The following is an 11,409-nucleotide window of genomic DNA, read 5'->3' as shown; positions in this document are numbered from 1 at the left end:
AAATAATAATACAATCATAAAAGGCGTTGGCAAATATTATTTCCCATATTATTATTGTGACGTATATTAGGTTTACAATAAAAGTTTCTATTTAAATATAAGGAACGCCCTTTTCTGACCGGCGGTAGTCACAGAAACAAATTCACAATCGGTTCGGGCATATTTCAATTTAACTACTTGGCCTAGCGGATATAAGTGTAAAAATGTTTAATCGAGGGGGAGCTCCAGGAGTTGATAAATAGCTAAGACCCTTCCATATGTATGCACGGGATAAACTATACGATTGCTATATGTATGTAAAATCAGTTGTTGCTTTCGAATTTGCAAATTAAGGCCACAATTTCAAAGACAATCATCCCATCCTATGGGGTGTTGCGAGAAAGTTTGTTGCTTCGAATGAGTATTTTTAAAACTAATATTTGCAAATGACTAATCAGAATATTGGGGAAGATTAATAAATATTTAAGAATGGGGAATAATTGAAGCAGAAGAATTCATGTCTAGGGTCTAGGTGATGTACTCGCGATCGCGACGACGCCGCGTCGTGGAGGTAACAACCACAATCGGATGCTGTTCCTCCTGTTCGTCAATATCGTCATCGTCGTCGTCATCTTCGTCCTCCTCATCACCACCTGTTGAATTTGACCACTCGGATGCAGTTTGATTGCTGCACGTGGCACTGAATTTCAAACTGCTGGACATGCCAAACGAAACGGACAGCGAGGCGCTCAGTGACGAGGCATTCAAATTTTGACTAACATCTACACCATCTTCATCTTCGAACGCGTCATCGATATGCGGGTGGTGGTGCTGGTAGTGGTAGCGATGTCACCTGCCCGCTCCCGCTCCCAGCAGTAGTGCATAGTCGTCGTTCGACTCGGGTATGGGCGCAGCTGATGAAGCAGCTCCAGCGACCGGCACTAGACGCAAGAAGCTGCTTCCACCAGCGCCCACAAAATGCTGCTGCTGCTGATCGCGTTCCCGCTCTCGCTCCCGCTCTCGAAGATGCTGAGTCTCTCGCTGACGCGGCGATGGCTGTGACCTCGCACCCGGCAAGTGCAGTTGTTGTTGTTGGTAGTTGTTGCTATTGCTACTATCACCAGCCCCGGCTGCGCCTGCTATGGGAAATTGAGAGTGGGCGTGAGTTTGATTTGGTTCGGTGTTCAGGGTGTTCAGCTGCCCCACATCAATGGGCACAATCAAGCGACTTGATGTGGCCCCATACATGTTACCTGATTGAGTTGAACTGCCGCCCGACAGCTGCTGATCTTGCCGCTTGCTAATTAAGTACTCCGATTCACTGCTGGAGCGCCGGGGACCACGTGCCAGCGGCTGATAGGTGCTGCGACCCTGAAAACGGCGGCTTAATGTGCTACCCACCACGCCCAAGTGCTCGGTGACATCCTCCTGCATGTCCGATATGTCCATCATGGAGAGAAAAGCACGACACCAGCTATGATTCGGATTGTTCCAGTACTGCGGCGAGTTGATGTGGAACGGATGGTGCGGAAAGCTGTAGATGTGAGCCACGGCAGCGACAAACATCTCTATGCAAATGAGAAAGTTCTGGCAAGGGGTTAATTGAAGGTTCAAACTGGTTTCACTACATTCACTCACTTGCAGCATGGATGCCAGATTGGTATCGCCCACATCGGAACCGAATATGTCCTTGATAATGCCATAGTACACGAGGACATTGAGAAGAACTCCCTGGCTGTGATGCGAATGTCAAAACTGAATCTGAAGCATCAATCAAGATCAAAACTTACAAGAAGGAAAAGAACACCACCGCCTTGATGCACAGAAATTTGGGAATGGGTTTCATGGGCTTCAAATCCTCCTTGTTTGCCCGATAGAAGAGCACCAGGCAGTACATGGCCACGAACTGTGAGATGTTGTTCACGACTACGATGTACGGGAATGCCACATTGCCAGCGAACTCGCCCTCGCCATAGACGCCGCACAGTTCGCAGATTCTAAGATTTTCGGGAATTATAAAGTGTAGAAAGCAAGCCACGAGGATTCTTTGGCACTCACACAGCTATGAATGTGGTTATGGGCCTAACCACGGTGTACTGCAGGATGCCGTGCTTGCAGTTATGGATGAATTCGCGCCCCATAATCCACGGACGCATGCAGCAGAGGGGGAAGAAGTGATTCACCTGCGGCTTATACTCCATTGTTATCTCCAAGTCCATGTTGAGATTCAAGTAGTTGAGCAGGTAAACCATAAAGTTGTAGATCACATAGGCCTCATAGCATTCGCGGAATGAGTCCACGTATATCGAGTGTTTCGGAAAGAACAAACCAATCCACTGTGAGACGACAATAAATAAAGTATTAGATTTCATATACAGCTGCGCCCGACGGCAAAAGCAGACTTGTGGTTTCTGTTTCTGATTCGATTCCAGTTTCGCTTTCGTCTGACCCACTTACCGCATTCAAAGCGTAGATGGGCACCATCCACAGTATGCGTATGATGTGCTTCTGCAGAATGGGCTTCGTGAAATGTATGACGTGTTGTATGATGTGCCATATTGACACGGGCACCGCCGATAGCACAAACAGTCCGCCAATGAGTATCAATTGATCGTTGCGCTGGAAGCCGTCCTTCACAGAGTTCACGATGAGCAGGGGCACCACAATGATTGCGAATATGCCATAGGTGACAATCAGCAGCGGGCGTATCCAGATGCGCCAATCCTCGCAGAAGTGACGTATGTCCAAGCGACACATCTCTTTCTCCGGACTTTCCTCTAGAGTGCCTCTGGAGTTCTCGACAGCAATTTTTCACAGCCGAAGTTTTGCCGAGTTATTTTGCTTTCGTTGTCAAACGACAAAACAACAAAGCAACAAAGCTGTTGCCGTTGTCGCCGCCGCCGCCGCCCTGTAACTGTTTTCGATGGGTTGTCGTTGTCGCCGTTGCTCTATTACTCAGTAATTTATATTCTCCGGTTTTTGCACCCACGCATCTGTTGGCTTCTGCGGCACATTTTCAGGTATATCTTGATATCAATGCAAAATCAACGCTTTTTTTTCAATATTTATAAGTTTTTTTTTTTGTTACTGCAAATGCGGGCAGTGTGACCGCGGAATTGGCGATAAACCATACCGCACAACACTCGAAAAAATACCAAAATATACCTTAAGCTGTGTCGGTAAACGCGACTATATATATGTGAATATGTACATATGTAGGTGCAATTAATAATAACAACAAAAACAGTGAAACCCGGACTCTGCGGAGTCCAATAGACCTGAAAAACTCATATGAATACAGATATGAGGTTACTAAATTATTTTTATTAAACAATAATACTTAGAATTAAATGATTATTGGGACAGAAAATAAGCAAGATCCATTTATAAATTTATGTTTAGGTTTCATATTTTACACAAATATGTATGCCTACTGCTACAGTAGAAGGCCAAGTCTGACTTTCCTTTGTCTTCATTCTTTTCCAATTAAAATAAAATCCCAATTAACAGGCCGTAGTCAAATAGATTAGAATAAGTTTTGGGGTTTAAAAAGGGAAGTTAAAAACAATGAATTCTGTTGTACATTCAGTAGAAAATCAGAATTCTTCGTTTTCTTTCGACTACGAATAAGAAAAAGCCACAATATCCAGCGAGCCATTCTATGTGCGATTAATTAATTTCTGTGATGATTCAAAAACAATATTGCATCGATTTGGTTTCCTGTGAGCATGGAACGCTTGTTGAAGTCATATATCTGCTCTCGCAGCGCCTTCTTAAAGCTGAGGGTCACCACGCCGGGCACGCTCTGATATAAGGTGGCAAGGTCGCACAGCGTTGGATAAATGTGTCCCATCTTGATCCACCACTCAATGGGGGACTCGTCCAACTGTACCACTACCTCGTTGCGGTAACGTTTCAGATCAGTTTCCACATTGCTGTCGGCATCCCGCTTGGGTCGGTTTGGTATCTCGGCAACATCAAACAAAAGTTCCAGCTCTGCAGAGGAGTAAGTAATTATAAACTGGGGGTTCCAAAGATCCACACAAGCATTGAATACTTACTCGACTTCTTGGCACCGTCGCTTGTTCTTGCCTCTGTCTTGATGTTAACAGTTGGCAAAGTGCTCACGGAGGTAGTGGCTGCCACTTCTGTTGGTTCACCGTTAGATCCGCCGAACGTTTTGTTGTATTTCTGGGTCAGCATGCGGACACATCTATCCAGATTCTCAATTGTCGTCAGGCGATGGAATCGGGGATCGAGCAGTGCAGCGCTGGCCAGATTTTCATTGGATATAACGTAGCTCTGCAGCACACCAGCAATGGTGCGCTTTATGTTCATCATCAGGGAATCATCCTGCTCCACAATGCCAAGTTTCTTAATCAATATCTTTGATGTTATCGGCGACAGCATGCTGCACAGCGGAATATCCTCGCCCCTCAAAGTGTCCAATGCAATCTAGAGAAAAGTTTTGCTTATGAAAAGATATTCCAGTGTCAAATGAGTTGAGGCAACACTTACCACCAAAGCGCTGAGTGCTTCTGTCACTGTCTTGGCCGTCAGCACTAGTTGATCCATGTCTTCGGACCACGAAATGGATTCAGTAAAGAACTTCAGCATCTCATAAAGGGTCCAAGGGAAATTATCATTGTACGAGGGCAGCTCCGATACCTTTGAGCTAATCTCAGCCGAATGCCGCTGGATGATATCCTTCACCTGCTCTAGCAGCGAGGCCACCTCCTCTATGTCAAACACGCGCAGCAGACATTTGTCAATAACCGAGACATAGCAGAGTACAACTGGAATATCTGAAAGGGCATACATTAGTTAACTGTACATTTAACTGTAAACACATTTCGTACGTACTTTTTTCTTTAAAATAACTGTACAGCAAGTCCTCTTCTTCGTCGTAATTGATGATTACCAGGGTGCAGTTGGTCAAGTAAAAGTCGGTAAGCAGATCATCAAATACGATGTAATCATTATATTCCACTGTTGAATGCAAGGCGCTGCGTACGGATTGGGTCTCCTCGTCCAGATAGTGGTAGTAAATGGTGAGGAAACGACGCTGCTCCACATTTACCCAACGTTCAAAGGCCAGCGAAAAGGGTTTCTCGGCACTGAACTCTCGTGTAAGTTCTCCAATCTCCAAGAACTTGGATGCGTGAATCTCGGACAGAAGGGAATCAACCTTATCCGGCTCGGGCATGATCGCAGTATTGCCCATGGCCTGCCGTATAAAATCGCTGAGACCCACATCGTAGAGCGTCTCCACATTGCGCACATCCCTTATGACTATGTCGGTCAGGGCCTCTGCCAAGTTGGCTATGTTAGAAGTCGTGTAGCCGCCATCCTCGGTCTTAATGGCCCGAGTGTGGTGTATAGCAGCCGGCGGCCGTCCCACTTTTCCTAACTTGCGCTGAAACTTTTGCTCCACGGAAGCCACACGCTCCTCCTCCTCGACCACATTGTCAGATTCTTCGTATGTGAACGGCACCATCGACTCGTACAGTAGGGTCTGAGACGACGATTCCTCCTCGGCCTGCATGGCGGCGGTGGCAACGGCGGCCTCGTCCATTTCGTCGTCGTCTGTGGCATTGTCATGATTACGATTATTAATATATTCCAGCTTCACGCGACGTGTGGAGACGTTTCGCTTCGTAAGCGGCGAATGTATGACGTTGCGCGGCGTTTTTCTCGGCGGCACTTGGATATCATGTTCCTGGCAGAGGTCCCGAAAAAGATCTTTGTGCCGATGCTGCAAGTGGGCTCGCAAGTTGGTCGTATTGCCGTGGTTGGTCAGCACCTTGTGGCACTTGATGCACACCACGTTCTGCTTGGTGATTACCTCGTTGTTGTCGTTCGAGGGAAAACCAAAATAGCGCCAGTAGACGCTCTTCATTTTCGGCGAGTACAGTTTGGAAAAGTTCAGCTGCGAGACATCTTCATATTTGATCTCGTTTACCGGAAGGGGGGACGCGGCGACCTCGTCACTCATCTTGTATTTGGTAATTATTTATTTTGATTATGCGATAATAACTTCCAATGCGAGAAATAAGCGCGCAATTTCTCGATTATAGATAGACAGTTCAATAGTCAATAGTTTTTTATCTGTATCAGAAGTACAGTACAGAGTTGCCACGCGACACGGCAGCCAATCGATAAGGCAAATGCTTCAATTAAATGCTTCAAAATGCACGAATTACTGAGAACTATTTTCCTTTGCTTTTACAATCTATTCTCAGCTGTACTGCAACTTTAGTGCGACAAACACAATAAAATAGTCTGAATTGAAATCAGTTTTTAACACTGATTGCATCACCAATCGATAGCTGGGGAAATTTTGCCCTCGCTGGTGGGAATTTTTTAGGGAAATTTTCGTTCCGTCTGTGGCGTGAAATTAGGGTTGTCAAATACCTAAGAAATATCATATCGGTGATATATTTTGTTTGGAAAAACATATCAAAATGATCGCTGCAAAAATATCGATTTATTCGATTATTTTCATCGCTTTACACTTGCATATAAACCCATTGAGTAAGTGTTTATGGTTCACAGTATGAAAATCATACTCGGCCCTCCCCCCTCACTAAAACCCCCACTGCTTTCATATTATTTTAGAAAACAGAAAAAATTCTTCCAAGGAGGTCTTTTCCGATGTCTTTCGTGGTAATTGGGACCAAACCACGAACTATACGGTCAATGCACCAACACACTCATTCGGTGTCCGTATAACCAATAGGGATCCCTAGTGACGCTTCGTGCATAAAATTGCATCTGTGTGAATCACAACGGACTCGAAACAAAGTTCGGTGGTTCTAGCTCTTAAAGTCTCTGAGTACTAGCCGACAAACAAGACGGACATGGCTATATCGACTCTCGAATATATGTATATACTTTATGGGGTCGGAAACAATTCCTTCTGTGTGTTACAAATGTACATTCACTTCTGTGCACAAATACAATATACCCTCTTAATTTATTAAGATCCTGTCGTTAGTTACCAAACATAAAATATTAAAAAACATCGAAAGAAAATATCACGATATAAAATATCGATATATTGATACTTTGATATATTTTTGACAGCCCTACGTGAAGTTGGCTGCGATTTCCTTTTTAATTCGTTGTTGGGAAGAAAAGGTGCGTGAATTTTTGTTGGACATGGAATTTATAGGAAATAACACAAAAGAGACTCTCAAATAGTGGAATTTACTGTGTAACATGTGCAGATAACATTTCGTCATTAATTGCTTCGTGAAAATCTTGGCAAAGAGTGCTGGACTGTGCGGCAAACAAATAAAATATGCGCAGCCACGTGGGCCAGCCGCTGCTTGGTTATGCCGCAGCGTCCGACCGCAAATACATACAATTAATATTTACTGTGTACTTTTATGTTGCAGCCAATCTAAACCGCCAAGATGGGTAAGGGAAATAATATGATTCCAAACCAGCACTACCACAAGTGGTGGCAGCGTCATGTGAAGACCTGGTTCAACCAGCCTGCGCGTAAACACCGCAGACACGAGAACCGCGTCAAGAAGGCCAAGGCAGTGTTCCCCCGCCCAGCCAGCGGTGCCCTGCGCCCCGTGGTCCGTTGCCCCACCATCCGCTACCACACAAAATTGCGTACCGGCCGTGGCTTCACCCTGGAGGAGCTGAAGGTGAGCTTAGCACAACAACAAACATTTGCAAATTTGTAATTTTAAATTGTGTTCTTGTATCCACAGGGCGCTGGCGTCAGCGCTAAGTTCGCCAAGACCATTGGCATTGCTGTTGACTTCCGTCGCAAGAACAAATCCCTGGAGTCGCGTCAGCGCAACATCCAGCGCCTCAAGGAGTACAGAAGCAAGCTGATCCTGTTCCCCATCAACGAGAAGAAGATCCGCAAGGGTGAATCTTCTGTGGAGGAATGCAAGCTGGCCACTCAGCTTAGGGGACCCATTATGCCCATCAAGGCCGAGAAGCCCGTGGTTGAGTTCCGTGAGGTTACTAAGGATGAGAAGAAGTTCAAGGCTTTCGCTACTCTGCGCAAGGTATGTTTTTTTGAACTTGTTTAATTAGTTATGCTTATTTGACACAACATTTTAACAATTTTTCAGGCTCGTACTGATGCTCGTTTGGTTGGCATTCGCGCTAAGCGCGCTAAGGAGGCAGCTGAGAGTGAGGAGGGAGCCAAGGGCGATCCCAAGAAGGCCAAGAAGTAAGCTGCATCTGCCCACGAAAGTTCTGTCTATAATAACAACCAGAATAAATAAAATAAAATTAGTTTTTTCTTGAACGTGAATTTATTCAGCAGTTTTATTGATGTGGCAGCACTGCTAGCGTGTAAAGTTATCGATATTCCGAAGGCAGTGACAATTGGTAGTTACCCGCGCAATTTAAATTCATGATAACAATTTCAATTGTGTCTGGTATTCTTGATTGTTCATTGAGGGTATATGGATTTACTAGCGCTTATCTTATGATTAGCGGTCATAAAACAAGAGACATCAGTTTTTACTTGGATCACAACAATTTGTGTATCGGCGGCTGTGTAATCAAAATCAATTTTATCAAATCAAATAACGCTGCGCCGGTTCAGCGATTGATTGTTTTTGTTTCGCTGCAGATGGTGCAAGTGCACCAATCCTCAATGACCTCAAGATCAGAACATTCAAGACCTAATCGGCTTGGTTTAATTGCTGGCGCAACCCCGAAGTGGTTTTCCATATGCCATAAAGGACTTAAATCATAACTAAACACTGCCACATGCGAGTCCAAATGGCAATATGAGCAGATACATGCATCCACATCCCTGACCCTGCAGATGTATGCAAAAGCATAACTTTCTCGAGTGGAGGAAAAAGGGTTGAACTTTCTCAACCCAATTGCCGATTGCGGACAAGCCAATTCAATTATCGGGTGGCACGAACATCTACGTGGATGCTGGAGAGCAATTTAGACAGAAGCCAACCCGCACCTCGAACCTTGTTTATTCATTTCACTGATTTTTATTTCACTTAACCTTGTTTGCTTCTCCCTGAGTCCAGGGAAGGACCAAGGGCTGGGTGTCGTGTCAACTGCATTCAAATTTTTATTATTGAAATTTATGAGCACAAAAGTGATTTTCCACATAGTTTTCGTGCCACCCCTTGATTTTTTTTGTGTGTGTGTTTTTTTTTGGTTGTTGCTTCTGTTTCTTTCCTTGTTTATGGTCCATGCTGGTGGCTACTACTGGGGTGGATCGAGGAGTGGTTGAATCGGTAAACAAGGGAAATGTTCCGCCGTAATTGGCAATTGTTTTTCTATTTTTGTGTGTTGTGTGTGTCACCTTCCGCACTCCTGGTGACAGTTGCCAGCGAAACTTTTTTGCAACATGTGCGCTGCATGGGCGACAAATCAAATGCAGATTTTCCAGTGCGGTTCATTTGAATGAAGGATGTGAGTGCGAGGTGCGAGTGAGCGGTGGCTGCCAATGACTGAAAGTTACTGGAATGATTTCAATTTAATTTCTGTGACCCAAATGTAAGACTTTTCTCTCGATTCTAATCGATTTTCTGTTAAATCTAAAGCGCTGAAACATCATCATAATTGATGTTCAAGTTCAGTCTCATCCAGTTCCTCATTTCAACCCCATCTGCATGCACTGCATCAAGCAGTGGCCTAATCTGCATGTGCTGAGACTGCGGCTGCTGTTTGTTAGTTGTGAATGTCCTTGCTCTGTATACAGATGTGCATATGCACATGGACACGTAGAAGAACAAGTACATACATACATGCATATGTGCACCATAAACGCAATCAGTGCTTAATGATCCAAGCGGCAATTGGATTAGTGTCTGCCGCCAGCCTGCGAGGCATATACGCAGACAGCGGGGTAGGGGCTGACACGCACCTTGTGCTCGCTGTGATGCCGATTTGAATTTAAGAGATATTCAGATTAGGATGAAAATGTCTCTAAAAATGTTTAGTAATACCAAAGAAATACAAATATATTGCTTGAGGTACAAATGCTTGTTCAAATTTCTTTGACGCTTCATGGTACGGAAGAGCGGCGTTAGTTGTTCAATTCTCTTTTGGGCTATCATTCGCATCTGAAATGCAACTCGGCTTCGTCAATACCTCTGCCCGCGCTGAAGTCTTTGGTGCCGCACAGTGGGGACTCTGCCGAAAAGAAGTGAGAAAATTAGAAGAGCTATATTAACGCTTTGAATATAATAAATAAATGCATCTAATAGAGTATTTTCCAGAGGCTTCATAATAATGTATTTTCAATATAATTTTAGTTTACTAAAATTGTTTCAGTGTGCAAACATGTATTGAATTCTCATTCATTTACTAAGTTAGCAAGTTGAAAAAGCCCACTGTGCGACGTGCCTGATTCTCGAGAGTTGAGACTTTTGTCTGTGTGCGTCGTTGGTGAAGTCATTGACGAAAAGGTGGCATTTTGGCGGCGAGCAGCAGGGACTCGGTCAGAGACGAAGAAAATTGATTGACACCCCGCGCGCTCCCTCTGCCTGATCGCTCATGCAAAATCTTGGAGCTGGTAATTCCGCGTCGATTAACGGCAGGTCTTAGGAGATTCTAAGCAATAAGTAGAGATGAAGTGAGTGTAAGATGGGTTTGCCAGACTATTTCATTTGCGTTCTATACCCATCAAGCATCATCCCTTATCGCATCAGCGCTTCAGAGTGTAGCCCCATAAATTGCATTTCTAGCTAATCCGTGACATGCCTCACTCCTCCTCAGCCCAAACAATAAACTGCTTATTATTTTTCCATAAAAAACAACCCAAAAAACCAAACAAATTAATCAAATATGCAAATAAGCGGGAAGAGGCAGAGGGCAAGTCCCATATTTTCACGCATAATCTATCAAATATTGGCACGCCATAAAAAAGCGCAGGCAATGCAAATGAAAGGACCCTCATGCGCACTCTGCTGCCACTTGGGACGGGTCGATTATGAGATCAATGGAGAAGGAGCCCAGGCCCGAGCTCGATCCTAGCAAAACAAATCGTAAAAAAGAACAAATTGCAAATGCCGAGTTCCGAGTTCCGAGTTCCGAGTTCCGGACAAATGGCCGTGAAATATCAAAATCGAATTAGAATCACAAAGGGGCGGGAAATATTCGCATATGCAAAACATAATTGGCGAAAAATATGCAAATGAGGTGCGACAGGCGGAAGGCAGGAGGCAGGAGGCAGGCGCACTCGTCAGTGCAATTGTTTTGTTTTCTCCAACTCCTTATGCGGGAGTTGAATGTCCTCTGCGAAACGCTTTAGACCCCTTTAGCTTGCGGAAAATATGGGGACAATAGACGTAAGGTTAAACAATAACAATAACAGTGGGCTATGCACTTAAATGCGTTTGATTATTGATTTTAACATCTATTTTATGTGTGAACGAACGAGCAGAACGGTGCCTGCCACAAACTTTGCCAAAATCCCCG

At 44.5% G+C, this 11,409-nt stretch overlaps 3 protein-coding genes across 5 annotated transcripts; 1 reads left to right on the top strand and 2 right to left on the bottom strand.

Annotated features, from left to right (window-relative positions):
• Window positions 1-34: 34 nt before the first annotated feature.
• On the bottom strand, window positions 35-2,736 carry LOC117587846 (transmembrane protein 184C). Of its 3 annotated transcripts, none has more exons than XM_034278812.1 (6): window positions 2,437-2,736; window positions 2,038-2,315; window positions 1,770-1,976; window positions 1,618-1,714; window positions 1,233-1,566; window positions 829-1,118 (listed from the first exon to the last, which is right to left on the bottom strand). In XM_034278812.1, exons 1-6 carry the CDS (start codon window positions 2,734-2,736, stop codon window positions 829-831), a joined length of 1,506 nt encoding a protein of 501 aa, XP_034134703.1. The 3 variants fall into 3 exon arrangements, with proteins under 3 accessions (XP_034134702.1, XP_034134703.1, XP_034134704.1); XM_034278813.1 differs by having other exon boundaries at window positions 829-1,115; XM_034278811.1 differs by having other exon boundaries at window positions 35-1,566.
• Window positions 2,737-3,358: 622 nt separating this feature from the next.
• On the bottom strand, window positions 3,359-6,287 carry LOC117587843. Its single transcript, XM_034278807.1, has 4 exons — window positions 4,843-6,287; window positions 4,498-4,784; window positions 4,041-4,434; window positions 3,359-3,975 (listed from the first exon to the last, which is right to left on the bottom strand). Exons 1-4 carry the CDS (start codon window positions 5,972-5,974, stop codon window positions 3,653-3,655), a joined length of 2,136 nt encoding a protein of 711 aa, XP_034134698.1. The 5' UTR covers window positions 5,975-6,287; the 3' UTR covers window positions 3,359-3,652.
• Window positions 6,288-6,985: 698 nt separating this feature from the next.
• Window positions 6,986-8,245, top strand: LOC117587853 (60S ribosomal protein L13). The gene is made up of 4 exons (XM_034278819.1): window positions 6,986-7,119; window positions 7,380-7,640; window positions 7,707-8,012; window positions 8,079-8,245. Exons 2-4 carry the CDS (start codon window positions 7,398-7,400, stop codon window positions 8,181-8,183), a joined length of 654 nt encoding a protein of 217 aa, XP_034134710.1. The 5' UTR covers window positions 6,986-7,119; window positions 7,380-7,397; the 3' UTR covers window positions 8,184-8,245.
• The last annotated feature ends 3,164 nt before the right edge of the window (window positions 8,246-11,409 follow it).

Source organism: Drosophila guanche, unplaced genomic scaffold, assembly GCF_900245975.1.
Source record: "Drosophila guanche unplaced genomic scaffold, DGUA_6, whole genome shotgun sequence".
In the NCBI taxonomy this organism is placed as follows: domain Eukaryota; kingdom Metazoa; phylum Arthropoda; class Insecta; order Diptera; family Drosophilidae; genus Drosophila; species Drosophila guanche.
This window is presented reverse-complemented; position numbering and strand designations above follow the sequence as displayed.

What these genes read in the sequence shown, in the direction of transcription:
- LOC117587846 (XM_034278811.1), bottom strand. Translation starts at nt 2,736, where the DNA reads ATGTGTCGCTTGGACATACGTCACTTCTGCGAGGATTGGCGCATCTGG. An exon ending in CCATCTACGCTTTGAATGCG is followed by an intron (nt 2,316 to 2,436) that starts GTAAGTGGGTCA and finishes GTCGTCTCACAG; the next exon opens with TGGATTGGTTTGTTCTTTCC. An exon ending in ATAACCACATTCATAGCTGT is followed by an intron (nt 1,977 to 2,037) that starts GTGAGTGCCAAA and finishes CGAAAATCTTAG; the next exon opens with AATCTGCGAACTGTGCGGCG.
- LOC117587843 (XM_034278807.1), bottom strand. Translation starts at nt 5,974, where the DNA reads ATGAGTGACGAGGTCGCCGCGTCCCCCCTTCCGGTAAACGAGATCAAA. An exon ending in AAGCACTCAGCGCTTTGGTG is followed by an intron (nt 4,435 to 4,497) that starts GTAAGTGTTGCC and finishes ACTTTTCTCTAG; the next exon opens with ATTGCATTGGACACTTTGAG. An exon ending in CGACGGTGCCAAGAAGTCGA is followed by an intron (nt 3,976 to 4,040) that starts GTAAGTATTCAA and finishes ACTCCTCTGCAG; the next exon opens with AGCTGGAACTTTTGTTTGAT.
- LOC117587853 (XM_034278819.1), top strand. Translation starts at nt 7,398, where the DNA reads ATGGGTAAGGGAAATAATATGATTCCAAACCAGCACTACCACAAGTGG. An exon ending in TCACCCTGGAGGAGCTGAAG is followed by an intron (nt 7,641 to 7,706) that starts GTGAGCTTAGCA and finishes TTGTATCCACAG; the next exon opens with GGCGCTGGCGTCAGCGCTAA. An exon ending in CTTTCGCTACTCTGCGCAAG is followed by an intron (nt 8,013 to 8,078) that starts GTATGTTTTTTT and finishes ACAATTTTTCAG; the next exon opens with GCTCGTACTGATGCTCGTTT.